Source organism: Danio rerio, chromosome 6 (genome assembly GCF_052040795.2).
Source record: "Danio rerio strain M-AB ecotype USA chromosome 6, GRCz13ab, whole genome shotgun sequence".
Lineage (NCBI taxonomy): Eukaryota > Metazoa > Chordata > Actinopteri > Cypriniformes > Danionidae > Danio > Danio rerio.
In genome coordinates this window covers 16,075,372-16,096,955 of record NC_141026.1, presented here as the reverse complement: position 1 = coordinate 16,096,955, position 21,584 = coordinate 16,075,372, and the positions used below count along the sequence as shown (strand labels likewise).

Here is a 21,584-nt window from a genome sequence, read left to right as displayed (position 1 = left end):
TTAATGTAATATGTTCTCACATGAAATTAATCCTACACTTTAAATGTATAGTCCATGAATTGCAAATAAATTCATTTACACTTAGAAACACCCTTAAAAGAAAATGTCACTAATGTAAGCGACATTTTTAATTTGCAGGTGGACATTAAATAGTTGAATCAGTTTTTATAGCATAATACTCACTACTCTCAACTCTTAAGGACTTTTAGAAGTGCTACTTTTTACACGTACTTTAAGTAGTTTCGAAACACTTTTACTTTAAACTCTCAGAAAAAAGATACACAGTGGTACAAAACTGTTCCTTAAGGAAGAGTTTAAGTTTACCCTTTAAGTACAAATGTCTACCTTTTGAAAAGATACCACATCAGTGACAGCTTGCGTACCTTTCTTTCTATGAGTGTATTACAATATCTATGAAAATAAATATGACTGTAAGAGCAAAGTGATATTATGAATAATTTCCATATAAAAACAAGAATCATTATTTAAAAACATGCTTAAAAAACTCATGAACATTAATTTTTAAGTTCTATAATTCAAAAGAACTGCTAAACAAAACTATCAGTATTGTAAAATAAACGTAAGGCATTTTCATTAAAACATTTGAAAAGTGTTTTCTGATAAATAGTTTTATTATTTATATCCACACCAAGATCTTTTGATTTATGTTAAAGAATTCTTTATTGTAAATAGAAAAGGTGCATTTGCACAAAAAGGAACTTTTTTAAAAACATTCTTTAATAAATGTATTTGATGTTTTATGTTTGCTGAAAATAAATTGACACATTTTGGATACAGTAAAATGCCCTTAAATAACTCTTGAAGGAACACATTTGACACAGTTCAGGCACAAAGTGTCTTGTCACTATGGTATACTACCTTCATGGATCAGATTTGTACCTTTGATGAAGGTACAATAATGTATCTGCAGATTTTAAAAAACCAAAGGTACATTTTAGCTTCCTATAGTACAAATCATGTCCTTAACAGTACAAACTGCAATAATACAAATTAGTTTCTTTGTCTTAAGTTACAAATCTGTTCCATAAAAAGGTACTGACGCAGTGACAAGGGTTTGTACCTTCTTTAATGTACCATTTTTTTTCTAAAAGTGTACTTGCAATACATTTTTTTGCCAATTAATTAATAAAATCTTTCCACCACTATTAAAATGTATGTTTACATCCACTTTGGTAACCCTTGAGCCTCTAACTCACTATTTTTTTCTTTTTTTGTCTGTATTTGTTCTTTATCTTTCCTGTTTCTGATTTTTTTTTTATGCGCAATAGTAAACTGAGACTTGTCACTTCATCGAAACAAGTGCTTCTATCATCATCATTGTACATCGAATTAAATAAATTCAATGTGTAATTGTGGAGGTCTTTTGTTTAGTCCAAAAAGCATTATATAAATGTAACTATTTTTTTTATCGCATAAGAATGTGAACAATTGTCCGTTTTCACAGATATAATAGTTAGGAGTATTTTCATAGTGTTTTTCCTTAATTCCATTGTGTTGTGAATAGGCATGGGACTATAACTGTTTTCAAGGTAAACCACGATTTAAAAAAAGTCAAGGTTATAAAATCATCAAAAATTTCTTTACTACCGTTTCTAAGATATGTCCGATTTTTTATTTACTTTTTTTGCTGTTGTTTTTTAGAACAACTGTATCTCCAGCAGAAAAGATCTCCAAGGATATTTTAAATTGTAAAGAAATCTGTGTTTGGCTTGATTACATGGAATCTTGGCTTGTTTTTGTTGTGTGCATGCACTCATGTTTGGATTTAAATTGCACTGTGTTGTGCACTACTGGGCTACCGTAATTCACAGCCAGGAGGGCAGAAACTGACTCCTCTGAATCACATATGCATGTACTGCCTCATTATGCCCCAAGACAAGGCTGATCGATTGACCGCTTCACTTCTCTCCCCTGTGTTTTCAACAAATGGAAAACCAATTAGTTTTAACAACAAAATCTTTTAAATTGGTGCTTCCTGCTTACACACCCTTGATGTTGCAGGCTTTTCTTTTGCATCTCTAAAGGTTTTGTATTTCTTAAATAAAAAGGGATTGAATATATTAGAAATTACCCTTTATTCAACAATCAATCAGAATGAAGAAACAAGTCCTATAAAAAAAAAATTGTACAACTAATAATATATTTTTTTACTTCAATTAAATTGTTTAATATTTCATTCCAGATAATTAAAATAATAAGTGTCACAGGATTATTTAAAAATATATATTTTGATGTGAAGTGCTCAAATTTCTGATCAATTTGTAAAAGATTTTACGCTTAAAAGATAAAATATATAATACTTTTTTCATTTTAAAACTATATTATTTATATGAAAGCATTTACTCTAACTCTTGATCAGTTTCTTAGGTCCTTGAAGATTAAATATTAATTTTCTTTCAAAATAACATAGAAAAATTATATTGACCTCAAACATTTGAATAATAGCATATGTTTGACATCTGATTAAGACGTGTGCGGTCAAATTTATGGATGTAATAAAGAAAAGTTCAAAGTTATTACTTCATAACTTCAGAGAATTTTCTTATTTTAAAGATCGTGTCTTAATTTATTCTTACTTTTTTATTATGGAGTATCATATATGTCATTGCTTCAAGATATTAAAAACATCTCACACATCCATCATCCTGACATTATTGGATAACTGTTGCTTAGCCAAACAGATAAATCCCAATAAAGAAGCCTCTCACCGAGTGTATCTTTGAGATTTTTCACCAGAGATCCTTTCTTGAGACTGTTCTTGCGTTCAACGTAATTGGAAGGAACATAACCCGTTCTGTTGGACGTATTTCGTACTCTCCACCATGTTTTTGAATCATCCAGGAGCCACAGACGCTCGTTTTTCCTAATGTCAAGTTCCTGGTCTTGTTGTGCCGTATAGTCCCACTTGGCAATAACAATCGCCTCCTCTGACATCTTTCATGGAGTCCCTCTGGAATATAAAGAAACGAAGAAATTATAATCTCTATTGCAAAAATAAGTACAAAATTCATTCCATAAGAACAGCAGATTGTCTTTCTCTTGTGAAATCTAGCATATATCTGGCAAGACGATTTCTAGACACTGAGCAGAAACCACAGGAAAGACTGATGGATCAAGAGCTAGCCTGGAGGTACAGCTTGTTTCAGAACGAACAACTTACACACACACACACACACACACACACACACACACACACACACACACACACACACACACACACACACACATGCATACATTTACACACTCCCCACTCACAGCAGGCTTGGCCCTCAAACAGCTTTTAAAGGCTCCCCTTTTCACCTTCCCATCTTAAACACAGTAAATTATTCAGCAGATACACTGAAGGAGAGACAAAGAGAGAGACGGATATTAAAAAGAGAAATGGAGATCGTGAATAATCGTGTGTCAGAATATTATAAAGGATGAATTAAACGGGTTGAATAAAGAACAACCAATAACATGTAACTACACGTGAAAGGTGTATAAATACAGCTTTAGAGGGTTGTTTTTTTTATCCATCCAGTCATTTCAAGATTCAAAATGCTCACAAAGGCATTGTAAAATGAATCGATATATCAACAAACTGGTTTAAAACAAGTTTTGGGAAACAACTGCTTTACTTTATAGAGTCACGAAACACCAAAACACATTTTTTGAGATTTTGACAGTCATATATGTAACCCCCGTCTGCTAAAAACACTGTTAGGACACATGCAATTCACTAAAAAGTGAAAATTGGTTGCTTTTGCGTTGTTTAGAGCAAATTCATTCTTCCAGTTTAAAAAAAATAAATTGAAGCTACGTCACGGCGATGAGTTCATTGTGTAAATTCCAGCATGGAGATTGGCTGTCTGTTCCGGCCAGTACAAAGTGACGTCGTTGAGTTTTCATCTGTTCATTAATTTATGAGAAAGACTTGGTTTTAACCAATCAGTGTGTGAATGAGCCACTGTGAATGAGGTGCAACTTCATTAATATGCCAACAGTAATTCAAACAAGTAGATGAAGAAATGTTTGGAGACATGGGTCGTCAGTGTAGCATTTAAAAAAACAGAACCTTCGGTTTTTGTTTTTGTTTTTTGTTTCCATTCGCTGCGATGAGAACACAGCTCGTGTGTGGATCCACATGTGGATTACTGTGATCTGCTAACGCTGACAAAAATAAGTTTAGAATCCTTAGAAGCCTTTAGAATCTTGAAATGGGGAAATTCGGATTTGTCGCTTGTCTCCTTTTTAAAAAAGACACTGTTCCAGTTCATGATAATTGTCCTGTCTTTATGGATTTGGTAAGCATGTGATCAGTGTTCTTTGTTTATGTTTATTCAGATGGCAAAGTTAGTTAGTATCATCAGCAGTACTCTTTCAGTCTTTGAAGACATACCTTGGTCAAAATTATTCAGTTACTAAGTTTACAGTATGTTATTAACACTACAATATTATGGATGGATTATTCTCAAAATTACTGTCCATCTCCCCTGCGTCTGTTTGTGTTGCCGAGGTGAAAATCAGCACTTGCACGTACCAAAACTCCCCTTTTCATGCAAACCTTTTTTGCCGACACTCCCACCTAAACAAAGCTAAACTCACCCACTTTCCTGACTTTTACAAACTAGAGGTGTGAAAACTCCCTGCTGAGATAGGGGAGGGGGGTTGTCATAACTCTTTAAGCTGAATGTTAACAAATTTATTACAAAACTAAGCCACATGAAAGGGCATGTTTTTTAATATTGTGTGAAGTCTTTACAAAGAGGGAATGACAACATTTTACTTAAATATACTTCTGAATGCTTCTGTAGACTTTATGGTGCACAATTTCATGTTAATTTAAAGGTGCCCTATAGCGGAAATCTGGGTACACCAAGGAATAGTAGAATAATAAAAGATCAGTTAATGGACATACTGTGAGCCTCAGACACCACTCTTCCTTGTTATCCTGTAAATTCCACAAAAGTAAAACCTCGGTGGACAACGGGCTAATCAGAGGACAAAACAAACTCACGAGACTCAAGAGCATTGCCCTCAACATTTGCATGTATGCCTACTTTAGATCATTCATCCAGACCTGATCAGCCGCCACGTCATCAAGAGAACATGACTCATATGCAGCTCTGAGATCATAAAAATCCTCTGAGATCATTAATATGCTTGCCTCAGACTGTGTTTGATAAGCCAAATGTTTTCTAGTGATACAACAGTGATACTTTTTACTCCTCGTTACTTTAAGTGTGTATTTCACTTACTATGTGTGACTTTTATTTTGAAAACACGAGCCACAAATTGCTTACTGTGCATTACTGGGAAAGCACAGCATGAGAGACGTTTCAAACTTGCCTCAGGAAGCAAGATTTACAGATTACAAATGTATTCCCATTCCGAAAAGGCATAGAGTATGTTTAGTTACATTTTTGTAATCTATCGTTTTTGATGTGAAATTTGATGCATACGTTTCAGCAAACACATGTAGACTGCTGAATCATCAAATCACTTAGCTCAACTGTCATATGTTCATCCAGAGGTTGATACTAAGTCTGGGCTGTGCTTTCTTTGACAACATAGCCTCAAAATAAAACGCCATACATCTCTATCACTCTTTTGTCAAGTTTAATTATAATTTAGCCTTTATTCACAACACATCTGATGAGCAAAATAGGTTAGGTATGATTGGGTTTATATTTATCCGTGTTCAGCGAACATCATGCTATGTGGGTGTGTGTCTGTAAGAGAGGCACGTCAGAACTGAGCTCGTTATTATTCATGACACGAACCATATATGGTCAATTATAGACTTTCTGATTCTATGGGTATTTTATGGAGTAGCTTATGAAACCATTTCTAGAGATATAAACCTACATATAAACATAAACCTACTATGTAGATATCAGAGAACAATTGAACTTATTAAACCAATGCGGTATATGGCACCTTCAAATGAACTGTTTTTAAATTTCTAAAGATGTTCAGTGACTAAAATATATACTTTTTAATGCAATCAGTTACATATGTAATGTCAATTGTTACATATGTAAACAAATGTTTGATGTCTGAATCTTTATTTATTTTCAATATTAAAGATGTCATGTATACTCACTATGGCATTCATTTGATTGAAATAAAAATATATAATAAACAGTTAGAAAATTGTCGTTTTCACCCACCAACACTGGCTTCAGGGGTACAATTATTGGTGGCAAGGGTACAATTAAGGGTCCATACATTGGTGGCAGTTTATCTGATTAAGCATGTTACATTAGAAATGAGCTGCTGAGAGCGATTGATTTGGTTTTTTTATTCAGTTCAGCAAACAAATACGAAAGTAAAGCAAGTAAGAGCAAAAAAGCTGAGAAGTCTTGTTGACAGAAGGTTGTTTGAATGCTACATGTCCATGACAATAAGCAAATATTTTCATAGGAACATAAGTTGCCTGGAATGAGGAAAGTGGAATGACTGAAACTCAAAATGGCATGCAAGTCCTGCTTTAATTATGGCTTGTATATCCAGTTCAAGTTTTACTTTCCCTTTTTGAAAGAGGAATGTGGATTTATACCTGCTGATATTGACAATTACTTCAGAACCTGCAGACACAGATCACACAAGCTATTTGGCAGGCGTCTGTAGTCATTTTGGTGTGTTCAAATGTGTTTTGCTAAAGCCACAGACAACACAGACGCTTTTGTCCCTGCTAGTTTTTTGACATCCGATTGGTTTGACACAGCCATAAATAATGACTCAAACATCCTAATCTTTGTGAAATCTGCAGATATGCATTATGAATAGCTACTGTATATTTGGAAAGAATGAATCATTGTAGCTTGAGTAGGGTGATTTTGCTGAAGTTCATCAGCATAGATAACAACAACAACTACGAAAAAGGCAAAAGAATTTAGAAAAATCTTCATCTTAAGGGTTTCTTTACAAGTATTTGTGTAATTTAGAAGCATTTACAGAGTGAATTCACATAATCTGTACACTTTTTTCCAAGGACCACAATCTCATTTTTTTTTTTTGTTTTGGTATATACTACAAGATCTTAAAATACAACCAATCAATCAATACACAAATGAAAATGGATAGAGACATAGCTACTTGGTTAAAGTGTGTTGAGTGTAATCTGGCCAATCATCAATTTAGTTAGGTTCTTCTTTCAATTTAAAAATCAAAAACACAAGACATACAGACCCTGTTAAATTCCAACATGATATAAAATTAAACATTACCAGATCCTCCTTGATGTTCTTCTCATCTTAAGAAGAAAACACAACCGATGAAATAACACAATTTCAACATTCACAATTCTCCAAAATCCTGTACCGATTAGGTACAACATTTGAATTTGAACTTATTTCAAACCACAACTATTTGAAATGTGTTTTCTTTAGAGCAAGAATGAGCAGTACGACTGGAACTTGGGTGTACTACATCTGCCATGTTGTCATTATCACATAACCTACCAGTGTCAGTTGCACTGGTTCACTTCCATTCATAAATTTTCTCCCGTGACCTCATTGCATAATTAAGTGTCCATAGTATGTCATACTTCAGAATCATTCCCAAAGTAGTAATCTTCTCGTATCATGAATTCAATTCAATTCAATTCAATTCAGCTTTATTTGTATAGCGCTTTTACAATGTAGCTTGTGTCAAAGCAGCTTTAAATAAATGGTCATAGTAACTGGAAAGGTGTAGTTCAGTTTTTAGTGTTTAAGTTCAGTACAGTTCAGTTTAGCTCAGTTCAGCGTGATTTAATCATTACTGAGAGTTCAAACACTGAAAAGCAAATTCATCGATGCGTAGCTCAACCAATCCTGAACCAATTTGAACCAATTGAATTTGAATATACTACTTGGCTCTGGTATGGTTTTCATGTTCAGTTAATGTTAGTTGATGTATTTACTAACACAAATTAATTATAAACACTACTTGTGAAGCATTTTTAAGTATGCAATTTCAGATTCAGCATTCTGTCACCTTTAAAAGGTTGGAACCAAAGCATGATGGCAAGCATTACAGCAAAACTGCTGCAACTCAGTTTGTTTGTGTTCAGACTTGGTTACTGAGTTCTCATAAATTCGTATCTATTACATTACAAACCACAGAAGAGGGCAAATTCTCCAGCAGGATAGCACTCCTTCTCATACTTCAGTCTCTACATCAAAGTTCCTGCAAGCAGAGAAGGTCAAGGTGCTCCAGGATTGGCCAGCCCAATCATCAGATATGAACATTATTGAGCATGTCAGGGTGTAAGATGAAGTAGGAGGCATTGAAGATGAATCCAATGAGTCTTCATGAACTGGGAGTCCTGCAAGAACGCTTTCTTTGCCATTCCAGATGACTTTATAGATAAGTTATTTGAGTCATTGCAGAGATGTATGGATGCAGTCCTCTAAGCTCATGAGAGATGTACACAATAATAATTCTTTTTCTACTGCACCATGACTTTATATTCTGTACTGTACAACATTTTGGATTTGGTGTGAATTATTGTTGAAGTGCTGGGAAAGGAGAAGAGTGATGATTGTTGGCTGCCTTGCCCTTTAGTTTTTTTTTTTGTTTGTTTGTTTGTTTGTTTGTTTGTTTGTTATTTAGTTATATTTTATAGCATCAAAATTGGCCTCTAATTAATTTTATAATTTGGCTAAATTTATTTTGTTAAATTTAATTTATTTTATTTTATTTTCCCCTTTATGTTAAATTGTTGCATGTTTCCCTGGCCCTAGATAGGGGAGGCATGTAACACTGTTTAGTGACAAGACTTTTGTCTAAGCAAAGTCAGACCTTACTGACCTAACTAAATCATTAAAAATCAAGACATGGTCATATTTCATTGGTAAAATGAGCATAATGTAGAGGCCTTTGCCTTTCATATAAGCCACTTCTGATACCAAACGATAAACTAGAAGTCAAGTTATTATTTGTTGCTCCTACAACTTGGATAGGCGACGAGACTTTTGTTAGGTGGTTTAGTGAACAAAATACTGTCCTTACTATATACAGTGAATAACCTTAAATTGACTTCCCTGTATAACAATCCACTTTTTGTGTGTTTTTTTCTGACATTACTATGATCCTTTTTAAATTTTTTCTCATCATTTATGTACATTCAAGTTTTGTGGTACATCTGATGTTGGTGAATGATGTTTATTACTTTACTTTTGGGTCGTGCTATCATGATGAAGTTTAGTAGTCATGTGAATAATCCTGATCACCTTCTTCATGTTAGCACTGCTTGTGGTAAAGCTTTTGAGATGAGCTTTGGTTCATTATGATGGCATTTTTGTATTATGTAGATGTTAATGATTCAAAATATTGGTGCATTAACACTATCAACTAATGAAATGTGGTAATTTATCGTAAATATAGAAATGTCTGTACCATAACCACAGCTGGTATTTATTGTAATTTTAACAGAATAATATTACAGTATACGACCTCTGTCAGAGAGAGAGTGTCACTAAAAAGGCATGATGGTATTGTGACAGTCCTACTCCAGGGACACTCAGTGTGTCATCATCCAGTCACATTGACAGCTGCCACACACAAACACACAAGCAGCCCAACATGACACTTTACACAAAGACTGGCCACTTCATAATTAAACAGCCCCCTGCCCGTATTATCAGTGACAGCAGGCTGCCTTCCATAATGTCAGCAAGAAATGATGAAATGCAGGAGCAATAAAAAAAGCGATAAGCCAATATAACGTCACAAATCACAGATTTTGTTAAAGATCCCATGAAGTGAAGTGTGCATTTTATTTTCAATGTTTGACGCAATCTCAACAGAAACATGAAGACAGGGCGGGAGATAGAGTAGACACTCCCTTTTTTTGAAAAACAGCCAATAGAGTTTTTTTGTTTTTAATCACAGGTCAAAGGTGCAAAGGTTTGGACGCATCAAATAAAAAGCGCCTTGAAGAGGGCGGCGGATGTCAGATAGCAGAGAACATTTGATTGATCAGTAAGTATCAGGTGATATCAAAAAAAATGTTTATCATATAATATCACATTTTGCACTGCTTTCAGCAATTAGCTAATAGATAACCTTAAGACGGACCTACTGATGCTAACATCTAAAAGAGTTTATTTAAATTTTATTAGGACCTTAAGTGCTGTTAGATTCTGACACAAAACAACAAGCGGCAGCCTCAGATTTGGCTATAAACTGCTACTTCAGAACGGTTATAATGTCGCATTGGTGGTTATTGTTAAAGAATGTTGCCAGATCTCCATAGGCGTGTCTAAAATCGCATACTTCCATAGTACACTTAAAAACAATATGCAAGCCAAGTAGTATGTCCGATTTCATAGAATTCGAAAAACAGTATGCAAGAAGTACCCAGATGACCTACTTCCTTAGAGATTCTGAAGTGTGCATCCGATATATGCTATGCTATCCCATGATGCACCGTGAGAGAACTCATGAATAGGAGTGAAGCGGTGCAACTGACGCAGGTAAATCATGTGATGATGATAAAATGGTGGAAGTATTAAGTCCAAGTTCCATTCATACTACTGACATTCATACTGTATGGAACATGTTTTTTTAATTTGGACACAGCCCATGTCTTCACTCCTTTTGTTTATCAATGGAGAAGGAAAACCTGTCCAGTTACAGAAAAAACTGTTAACACTGGGTGCTAAAATTACAATGACTTGGAGGACAGCTTTTTAAATAGCAAGGGTTAGAATCATCTATAAGGGCTGGGCAATATGGCCTAAGAAATATCACAATAAATTTACCGCAATGACGTAAATCACACTACATCACTATATTGCCAGAATATGACAAACAATTGTCATAGAGATGAACAATTTATTATTTACTAACTTTTATCAAATATTTATAAAAAGGACACAATTCAGATGTAAATTTACTTTCTGTAAAACAATTATATCTGTAATAACCATTTTAAACACTTTTACTTTAAGTTGTTTGAAATAAATATCGTTGTCTATAATATCTGATATTTAGAGTAGATTATCATAATCATCGGTTAAGCCACACATATAGCACTTCACTACCATGATAAAATGATAAAGTATAATTAAGTATATATATATATATATATATATATATATATATATATATATATATATATATATATATATATATATATATATATACATACATATATATATATATATATATATATATATATATATATATATATATATATATATATATATATATATATATATATATATATATATATACATATATATATATATATATACATATATATATATATATATATATATATATATATATATATATATATATATATATATACATATATATATATATATATATATATATATATATATATATATATATATATATATATATATATATATACATATATATATATATATATATATATATACATATACATATATATATATATATATATATATATATATATATATATATATATTTATATATATATACACAAAGTGCTGTTTTGCTGGAGCAAACAATCAGTGCTGTTTAGATTCACTTTGAAGCATGAACATTATACATGTTATCCTATTAATGAGGTTTGCAAATTATAACATGTTATCGTACAGGCCTGTCGAATGCTCGATTCTGATTGACAAATGAATATTCTTAGGGATCTTTCACATATCACGTCTTTTGCACGCACAAATTTGTTATTTCCAATGGAGCAACATGCATGCAACAACAGACACCACTGGTGTGAGAGTGCAAAGTGCAGTCAAAGACTATAGAATACGCAACACAAGCCACTCGTATAGTTTTGAATGGGGAAACGTATAACGGTCGATATGGCAAACGAAGCCCCGCCTACAAGTACGATATGTAAACATATAGGATGATAATGTGTAGAAAGGCCATAAATGAGGCCGGTGTCATAATCTCGTTACTTTCAAGTGTGCATGTGCATTAGCAACCTGAAAATATGCCAATTTTGTTTGATTTGGACGTTTAGAAATGAAACTTTTGAGACCTTACAAATATGTAATGTAATCGTAAGCTTGGCAAGCAGTTTTGGAGAATTTGATGTTTTCCCATTCAAACAGAATGCCCGAACATACTGCTTAAGAGGAGTTTCAAAGATGGCCGCAGAGTAAAATGACTTGGCTTAAAGAGACTTTGGTGCGGTTCACCTTAGCTATAAAGGCCACAACGCTTTACTCGGCACCACCACCTTGGGTATGCATGATTTTTCTAATAATTCTAATAATTTCCAAAAATTCAACAGCCTATCATCAATAATTTGCCAATTCATCCCCTAGCCCTCTTCTTTTTTAAAATACCAAAACTTGAGTATCTAAGTACTGTGAAATAAAATCCTCTCTAACATGTGGGGTCTGGACAAACAGAGGACATTTAGTGCTTACAATCCTGTGTTGTATCCCTGATTACACTAAGCTCATACAGCCACATTGTCTAAAATCATAATCCGGTTACGCAACATGATTATGTATTCAAAATCCACTTTTTAAAAGCATTCGCAATAAGGTGAAGTGGTTAAAAATTAATCTTCATTATACCACTAAAAATAGTACTAATGACTGACTAGGAAGGGAAGGGCCCTGGTAAGCACATGACTTCAAATGACATAACAAGTATAATTGTATTATTTATTCTGATAAAACTGCATATCATGATTTTGCCAAGTACTATGTGATCCTGGATTAACATCTATGCTGATCCTGGAACATTCATTTTGTTAGAAAATATAGTCAGAATTCCCAAAATCAGAGGGGAATAACAGTTGAATAACAATCATGTAGAAGTGCGCAAACCTAACCGTAAGCCTAAACTTAACATAAACTGTAAATGTATGCCTTAATTCCGATTGGCTGATTGGAATGTTGTTCCAAGATAAACCTAGATGTTAATTCAGGAACATGTCCTACTTGGTGAAATCAGGTTGGTGGATAAAAACTACTAATAAATTAGAATCCTGACTATTAAGTTTTACACATTCTTCAGACACATGAATTAGTAATAAAACTACTGAGTAAGACTCAACAGTATTACTAGGAAATGCAACTATGAGTGGAAGCACAAGTCATGTTTCATGGTCATTGTTTTTAGCTGCAAACTAGACTTCATTTAATCATGTTCACTGTAAAAAAAAATGCTGAATTCCACACAATTTCTTTATTTTGCCCCAAATCAAATTAACTTATTTTCACAAATGTCAGTAAATTGAACATAAAACAATAACTTGTTGATTCAACTCATTTTAAGTTAGTATGATTTTTTTATGTTTTTTGAGTCTTATTTTCCAATATTTGATACACATTTTTTTTTAATTAATAACTAAAGAGTAGTTTATTACCATTTAATTTGATCAATCATTACCAATGGGATGCATCTTGCTTTGGACTTGACTGACAAATAGAAATTCTGATATCATAAGCATCATTCCTTCCAGACTTTTAATTTTTTTTTGTAATTAATCTGATAACTTTGTATATAAAATACATAAAATCTAGGATATGCATGTCAGTAGTTTCATGGACAGGATTGTTTACATTTACTAATATCTTTATTGAGTGCACTCACACCAACACATACATTGGGTTTTCATGTCTCATGGGTACAAAAGATATTTATTTACATTACAAATTGTTTTGTATGTGTTCTGTCCTCTTACTAAACATGTCACAGAAAACAAACTGCAGTTTTACATTTTCAAAATGATTCATTTTGGTATAATTTGTGAGCCTAAAGTGAGCCTAAAGCCTGGTTTATACTTTTGCGTTAAGTAATCGGAATAACCCACCTTGACCTCCATGAAGTTGGTCCCACATGCAACACAAAACGCCAGCAAAATAGTCTCATTCATTTGTGCTCCATTTGTGCTGGTTTGTACTACAAAAATATTTGTTTGTGCTGTTTTGGTTTTTGAGATGAAATCATTTTTGTAACTCATTCTGTGAGCCGTTTGTGTTACTCTGCAATAACACTTCTGAAAACCTAGCTAGCAGTAGGTTTTTATGTTCCTGTGTGTTGAGTTTCTTCACATTTGTTTTTTTTTTGTTTTTTTTCTGAATGTACCTTAATGTAGAAGTAGCTCAAACTCGCTCATTTTGAGGTGGGAACCAGCAGACGGTCAACAACTTTAATCATGTAAACACAAAACAAAACTTTCCATTTGGACCTCTTTCACAGGACTCCACACTTATAAACACTGGCTTCATTGGTTTAGCGTGGCTCTCACCTCCCACCACACTGGCCAGTAACATGTAGTTACATTTTTTGAGAGGTACGAGTCATCGTCGGCGATGGTGAGGGCTATGCGACCACACGCAGGCTACGCCGTAGCATACGCATGCACTTGACACAGAGGTATAAATCAGCTCTTATGAAATTGATTGTTTTATTGTATGATTTGTGTCCTTATGGGGACCAAAAAACACTGGTATTGCTGTATTTGTGAAGACATTTGATGAATTCCAGTGGGGAAAATACAGTGGGGGAAATAAGTATTGAAGTATTGTCCATGGGAATAATCTCTCTAAAGGAGCTGTTGACATGGAATTGAACAAAGCTTTGGTAAAAAACCCAAACAATAAAAACAGAAATAAAAACTGAAAAATTAGTTATGTGTAATAACAATGGAGTGACACAAGGAGAACGTACTGAACCATTTAATACTTTTATAAAAGGCTTTTTGAAGATGGTAGTTTAAAAAGTCACATGATTTACTTTAACAGAGTGTAAAAATCTTGATGGTTCTGTGGGTCTCATCTATCAAACTTGATCTTTGTTTTGTATTTTCTATTGGATTCAATTCAGTTGTTGAATGAAAAATGATCAAATAAGCATCATACTTCGTTTTACAAATGATCAAATACGCATCATACTACTTTTTAAAGTGAACAGAAAACTCAGGAAATGACTGATGTATAATTGACAGCCAAAATACTAATACTGTAATCGCCACTGACCTAAAAGGATTCATCATTAACCCATTTAACAGATCAAGAGGTTCTATGGGAGCTTTGGTTTCATTCTTGATTTCAGCAGATGTCTTTGGAAGTGACAGCTGGAAGATACAAGACTCGAGAGCACTCGAATTTCCCCCAACAAAAGAATGTGCCAGTCTCGCAGCTTTAGCAAGAAAAGAAACTCTCCAATAAAAGACCTTGAGCATCTCTTACTCCTCTAAAAACCTTTTCTTATGTGAACGCTTTCATAGAAAACAACGGCAGAACACACAATAAAGTGCTTTCCTTTAAATAAACTGTGAAATAAATGTGACAATACATTGGGATGGATGAATAAGGTGAAATTAGTCTATGAGATGGAGCGTTTCAATGCCTTCATCTTTTTGGTGAGTAAAATACCGATCTATTGAAGAGAGGACAAAGTGTGCTTTTTGAGGAGGAAGAAGCATAGAGGTACAGAAAGAAGCTTTTTAGATGACTGCTCGCAGATCCCTGCAATACTCACACAAACCACACACACATGCATGACAATAACAACACACCCATTCAGCTCTTAGAATCACTGTCTTCATCCTCACTGCCATTATCCTAGATGGTCGAATTAATGATTTGAATCCCTTTATGTCTTTATGACAGGAAGTAGACAAAGAATAAGCAGGAAAAAGAATACTACAAGGATTATGCATACCAAGATGTCAACTGTAACAATTATTCTGATATAAAAAGCAAACTAAGCACTAATACGACAGTATTCAAGATTGTAGCATATATTTTTAGGAAATCTGAAAGTCTCTTATGAAGAAAAAGGGTCCATTCATTAGATTAAAAAATACTGTAAATACTTAAAATATTGACAAGTTCCCCCTAAGATATAATAATGATAATAATAATAATAATAATAATAATAATAATAATAATAATAATAATAATAATAATAATAATAATAATAATAATAATAATAATCATAATAATAATAATAATTATAATAATAATAATAATAATAATAATAATAATAACAATAATAAAATAAATTTTAAAATTAAATGTATTGCTTTGATGACAATACTGAATTTGCATCAGTTCTTGCATTCATCTCCTGCATCACATGACTCAAAATGCAGTTTTGTTGATCAAGAACAGGGATGCAACAATTATAGAGTTTGGTTGTAGGATTATAGTCTGAGAAATATTCACGATTTCATGGGTATCACGATTATTAATAGCACTTTAATTTGATAGTCCATTTGAGTATTAGTATACTGCTCAATAACTGTTGATATGGTCCTTCAACAGACATTTAACTGACTATAAGAAACTTTTCAAGTACATGTCAACTAACACTAACCCCAAACCTAACCGCAACAGTCTACTTAAAATCTAATGAGAAGTAGTTGGTATGTAGATGCAACGTAACTTAAATTCAACAAATGGACCATCAAAATAAAGTGTGACCCGATTATTATTTATTTATTATTTTCAAAACACTAGTTTAGAAAAATCACATGAAAACTCTTTATATTTTAAAGTGTTATTAACTGCCGCTCATCTACTAAATAATACAGCACAAAATAATAACAAAAAAACAAACAAAACAGTAGTCCATTTTGGGATGGATGGATGGATGGATGGATGGATGGATGGATGGATGGATGGATGGATGGATGGATGGATGGATGGATGGATGGATGGATGGATGGATGGATGGATGGATGGATGGATGGATGGATGGATGGATGGATGGATGGATGGATGGATGGATGGATGGATGGATGGATGGATGGATGGATGGATGGATAGATAGATAGATGGATAGATAGATAGATAGATAGATAGATAGATAGATAGATAGATAGATAGATAGATAGATAGATAGATAGATAGATAGATAGATAGATAGATAGATAGATAGATAGATAGATAGATAGATAGATAGATAGATAGATAGATAGATAGATAGATAAGTAAATAAATGAATACAATAAAAAATAAGAATAAATAAAAAATTAATTGACTAATGTCTAATATATCTAAACAGCATATATGCTAAGTAATAGATAAATATTTCTCTTTTAAAAAAGAAAAATTGTAGTCAAAGGCTGCTGAACCTCTGTCTGAAAGGCACTTTTGATCAACAATTTTACAAAATTGTTTGGTTTTTTTCTTTTGTATTTTTTCTCTTTGGAGTAGTAATATGTTTATTCCAAACAAAGTATGACGCTGACCGGTCAGTTCTTGACCGCCACATGTCTCCATTGGAAATAAAGAACTTGCACGCGGAAAAGACAGGACATGTGAAACGGCCCTTAGTTAATAGCCTTGGCCATAGTTAAAACCAGCCTTTTATGGTGCATATGGCATATAAGTTCGGAAAACTAGCGTGCAGTTGGCATAACTTTTAGTTGCAAGTTTTGTTCCGTGCATATATTCAGTGTTGAGAAGGCTTTACGATTACTTAACCGCAACAAATTAAAGCGCGGTTCATAATAAAATCAAGAAACATTTTTTTATTATTATTATTATAACAAAAAATTATTATAAAAGTGTAACAATAACCATTTACTATGTATTGCCATCTAAACATTATTTTAGAATTTGTAAATATAGATTTTTTAATTTAATTTGGAACTTTTATAATTACTGACAAAATTTTCAAAAACTAAGAAAAGATGAACAAAATCAATTTAACTTATCAAATCAACCCATCAAATGTGTTAAAATTCAATTAAATTGATAGAATTAATCTCTACCCAATAATTCAAGTGTGACATTTTTATGTTTTACACAGCATTAAAAGTGCCATAGAATAAACATCTAAACAAATTGCTGGCTTTTTCTCCAAATGGATGGGTTTTTATTGTGCAGCACTTGTAAAAGTGCATAACCTTCTTTTGGGGTCATATTTTTGACAGATTTTCTGCTTTGGACCAAAACCATTAACATCATTTTCAGTCAACAATTTTCAACAAATTAAAATTTTCTGCATCCAGACAAAACAGAGCTTTAAATTTTAGGGGTTTTACCTGTGGTTATAAATTAATAAAATAGTGTCTAGAGAATTTATGAATTTACCAAAGCCAACCCCAAACCTACTATGTAGATATCAGTGAACAATTTAATACATTGAATCAATGCACTCTATGGCACCTTTAAATGACACTGCATTTAAATGGCTTGGATATTTTATAAACCAGTCTGTTTGCATTCCTTTAAAGCAAAGTGCACTGTTTACACTAATACATCGTTCTAGAATGGCATCTTGATAAAGTTCATTTGATCATGCTTGAACGCATGTACACATAACAGTGTGACAAAAAAAAGAATGATTTTTTTTTTTAGTCTTTGTAGTGTCTCAACCACAAGACGAAGAAAGGCAGCAGATATGCTCTATTTGACACAAACAGACTGGTGTGTCATATAACATTTCTTAATATGGGCTTGTTTATTGTACTTAGACACATGGATGGTCACAAGAAGAAGAAGAAGAAGAAGAAGAAGAAGAAGAAGAAGAAGAAGAAGAAATTTGGGGTTGTCTAGTTGAAGGACACTAGGCCAGTGGGAAAGATAGCAAGAAATGGGAAGTGAAGTGGGGGCTGCTGTGCACTTTTGGCAGCAGTACTTAATTCTCACTGCAGTCGCTTTATTCTGTGTGTGTGTTTATGTTTGTTAATGAGTGGAACTGAGGTCTCAGTTGAACCATGTGACTGTAAACTCTTGTAACCCAGTTGCTGGGAAAAACTTGACCCTAGGGGTAGAAGGGATCAAGAGAGAGGAAAAGCAAAAGCGAAGGGGGAGAAAGGAGGACTTATGAGCCAGCTGTGACACACAGGAAGTCAGAAATATGACCTTAAAGTTATAGTTGACCCAAGAATAAAAATTGTGTCATTGTTTACTCAACCTTACATTGCAGCATCCCTGAATGACTTCCTTTTGTCTAAAAATGTAAAAGATGTTCAGCTCCTGAAGAGGAAATGGGTAAATAAAATAAAAATAAAAAACAGCTTTAGCATTAAAAGTCTTTAATTTTTAAGTGTTGAGTCAATAGGGTAACTACCTATACGTACTAGGGCTGTGCGATTTAGGGAAAATATCTAATTGCAATTTTTTGACAGATATTGTAGCATCAATTTGATTTGCGATTTAATTTTGTAGTCAAGGTTCATTTTCTAGTTCTGTGGCAACACATTTCTTACACATCACCTGTTTTTGTTCGGTCGATGTCTGTGACTTTGAAAGCAAAATATTCCCATATTTCGAGGTCCTGTTTTTCTTTGATATGAATTCATCTTCTGAAGCAGCAAATGTCATCATCCCACTCATCCGCGCTTTCCTGTATTTTTGTTTTTTACTGTGGCCATTCCACATAGTTCAGTCGCGCAATTCTATTTTTTTGAACACCATGAGTCTAATCAGAATCACATCACCTTCCTGCGTTTATTGCAAATTACGTGACATCACCTGGACGGAGGAGCTTGGCCGGATGCACCCCAGCACTAACCAATTGCATGGATTGAGCATGCTGTTGCTAATATTAAGAGGAATATAAATTTTGTTTATAAGACTTTGTAAAACGCTTGAACAAAATTTAACACCTCGTAAAAAGTATATTTTTAATACTATTTAAGGGCCTTCATTTTGTCAGAATTAATTTATCAACTTTAATACTTTTTAAGACCCCACAGACACCCAGATAACAAATAAATTTGAGTGTATTAGTTTTTGGACAATTATCTTAAGTTATTTTGTTAGATAAGCTCCAGATTTGGCTTCAATACTGACTAATCTAGTGTATCTGCACAAATATAACATTGTATAGCTTCCTATTAAAATATATATATTTAAAGGATAGATTTGTGAAGGGTGTACTTATATATGCTGAGTGAGCATTGTATTAAGTGTTATTCCATCACATGGTTATGAAACATAATGTGTGTGGCTGCAGTTGTAGCCTCCTTTGGACGTAGCAGCTGCTGAAAAAAGCAGTTACGTCACACTCGCACAAGCACCCAAGTGACACGCGCAACTCTGAGGCCAGCCTGGGTTGCCAGGGGTGTGCAAAGCATTTAAATAGCAGTTTAAAGCTAATCCACCCTCCAAACTTCAGTGCTAATTTCACCTTTACGCTCCATCATAACATCCCAACTCACAAGACAACTTTTCACATTGATGACAAATCTTGTTGTGATTTAATCTCGTGAGATCTGGTCATACAAGATCTTGTCACACCCCAAATATTTAAGCTAAAACATTGTTTTGTATACAAATATAGAATTAGAAATGTATATATTTGATTTTTTTGTAACATTAGTTATATATACATGAAGAGTTTAGATCCAAAAACCTCTAAATGTTGTCTAAAATTTTCCTCGAAAATGAGTATTTATAGTATACCAATCTGAGAGAATGTTTAGTAATGTCACAATTATGGCAAAGAATAAGTGCTTTTCCTGGTCTTTAAAGGGCCATGAAACCCCCTCATTTCAGCAGGGTGTTTTCACACCTCTACTTCGGAAAAAGTCAGAAAAGTGGGCGTGTCCAGCTTTGTTTAGGGGGGAGTGTCTTAGGAAGAAAAGAGGCATGGTGTGGGAGTGTCTATTTGGGTGCGCTGATTTTCAGAGTCAAAACACACACACACACACACACACACACACACACACACACACACACACACACACACAGGGGACAAAGTGACTGTGTTTACATGGACATCTGTAGTCGAATTATTTGCCAAATTATTAAATGGTGGACTTTAACTGCAGTTTGGCTCTTTCATTCAGGGAATTCATTCATGTCCCTCGCGACAAATAAAATATTTGATTCAAGGAACTGCTCTAAGCTAATGTGTTAACGACTGTTAATCCACATGTGACTCCAGCTGAGCTCTCACAGAGAGAAAATGAAAACAAAACTTAACAGCATCAAACTATAAAAGCAACACTTCACGCTTGTTTTGCCAACACAACGTGGCGTCTCTGTCGTCTAAACACTGTGATAGTAATGAATATTAATGAAGTTGCACAATAGAGCGCGCTGATTGGTTTGATCCAAGCCTTACTCATGCATTAATGCATCACACTGTAAGACGTAATAAGACACACTCTGGCACAGACGTCCAGTCTGCACGCTGGAGTACAACGCTATTATGTCATGGCCGTGACGCAGCTTCAAAAATTTGTTTCAAACCGGAAGTACGAATTTGCTTGAAATAACGCAAAAACAACCAATTTACACTTTTTAGTGAAATATAGGTGTCCTAATAGTGTTTTTAGCAGTGTGGGACACATATACGACTGTCAACAGCTCAAAAAATGTGTTTTGGTGTTTCGTGACCCTTTAAAGTGAAATATCTCAACACAAACAAAGGTGGCAGAGAAAAACGTTTATTTTTAATGGAATTTTCAGACTGCACTTGGAGGCTTTTGCATCTGAAATCTTCATATTTACAATCACTTTTGGCAAATTTATCGTTTCCTTACTGAATGCAAGTATTAATGTCTTTCAAATAGAAAAATCATGTAATAATTCATTATAAATTATTACCCCAAGTTTAAATTCCAATTTTCATTCTGGGTGACCCGTCCTTGGAAAGAGATGTAGAAAGAGAAGGAGAACTGCCAGTATATTTGGCTCAACAACACTCCA

The 21,584-nt window shown here is 33.7% G+C and overlaps 1 protein-coding gene and 1 long non-coding RNA gene across 4 annotated transcripts in view; one reads left to right on the top strand and one right to left on the bottom strand.

Annotated features, from left to right (window-relative positions):
• LOC148679693 (uncharacterized) overlaps positions 1–21,584 on the top strand; it is a 120,361-nt gene that overhangs the window by 34,299 nt on the left and 64,478 nt on the right. The gene's annotated exons all lie outside the window — the stretch shown is intronic.
• nck2b (NCK adaptor protein 2b) overlaps positions 1–21,584 on the bottom strand; it is a 96,791-nt gene that overhangs the window by 33,265 nt on the left and 41,942 nt on the right. For all 3 annotated transcript variants that reach the window (XR_015492670.1, XR_015492669.1, NM_001003492.2), the window contains 1 exon segment: positions 2,730–2,971. Coding sequence is in view for 1 of the 3 variants with exons in the window: in NM_001003492.2 (NP_001003492.2) it covers positions 2,730–2,955 (226 nt within the window). In the remaining 2 variants the exon portion in view is untranslated.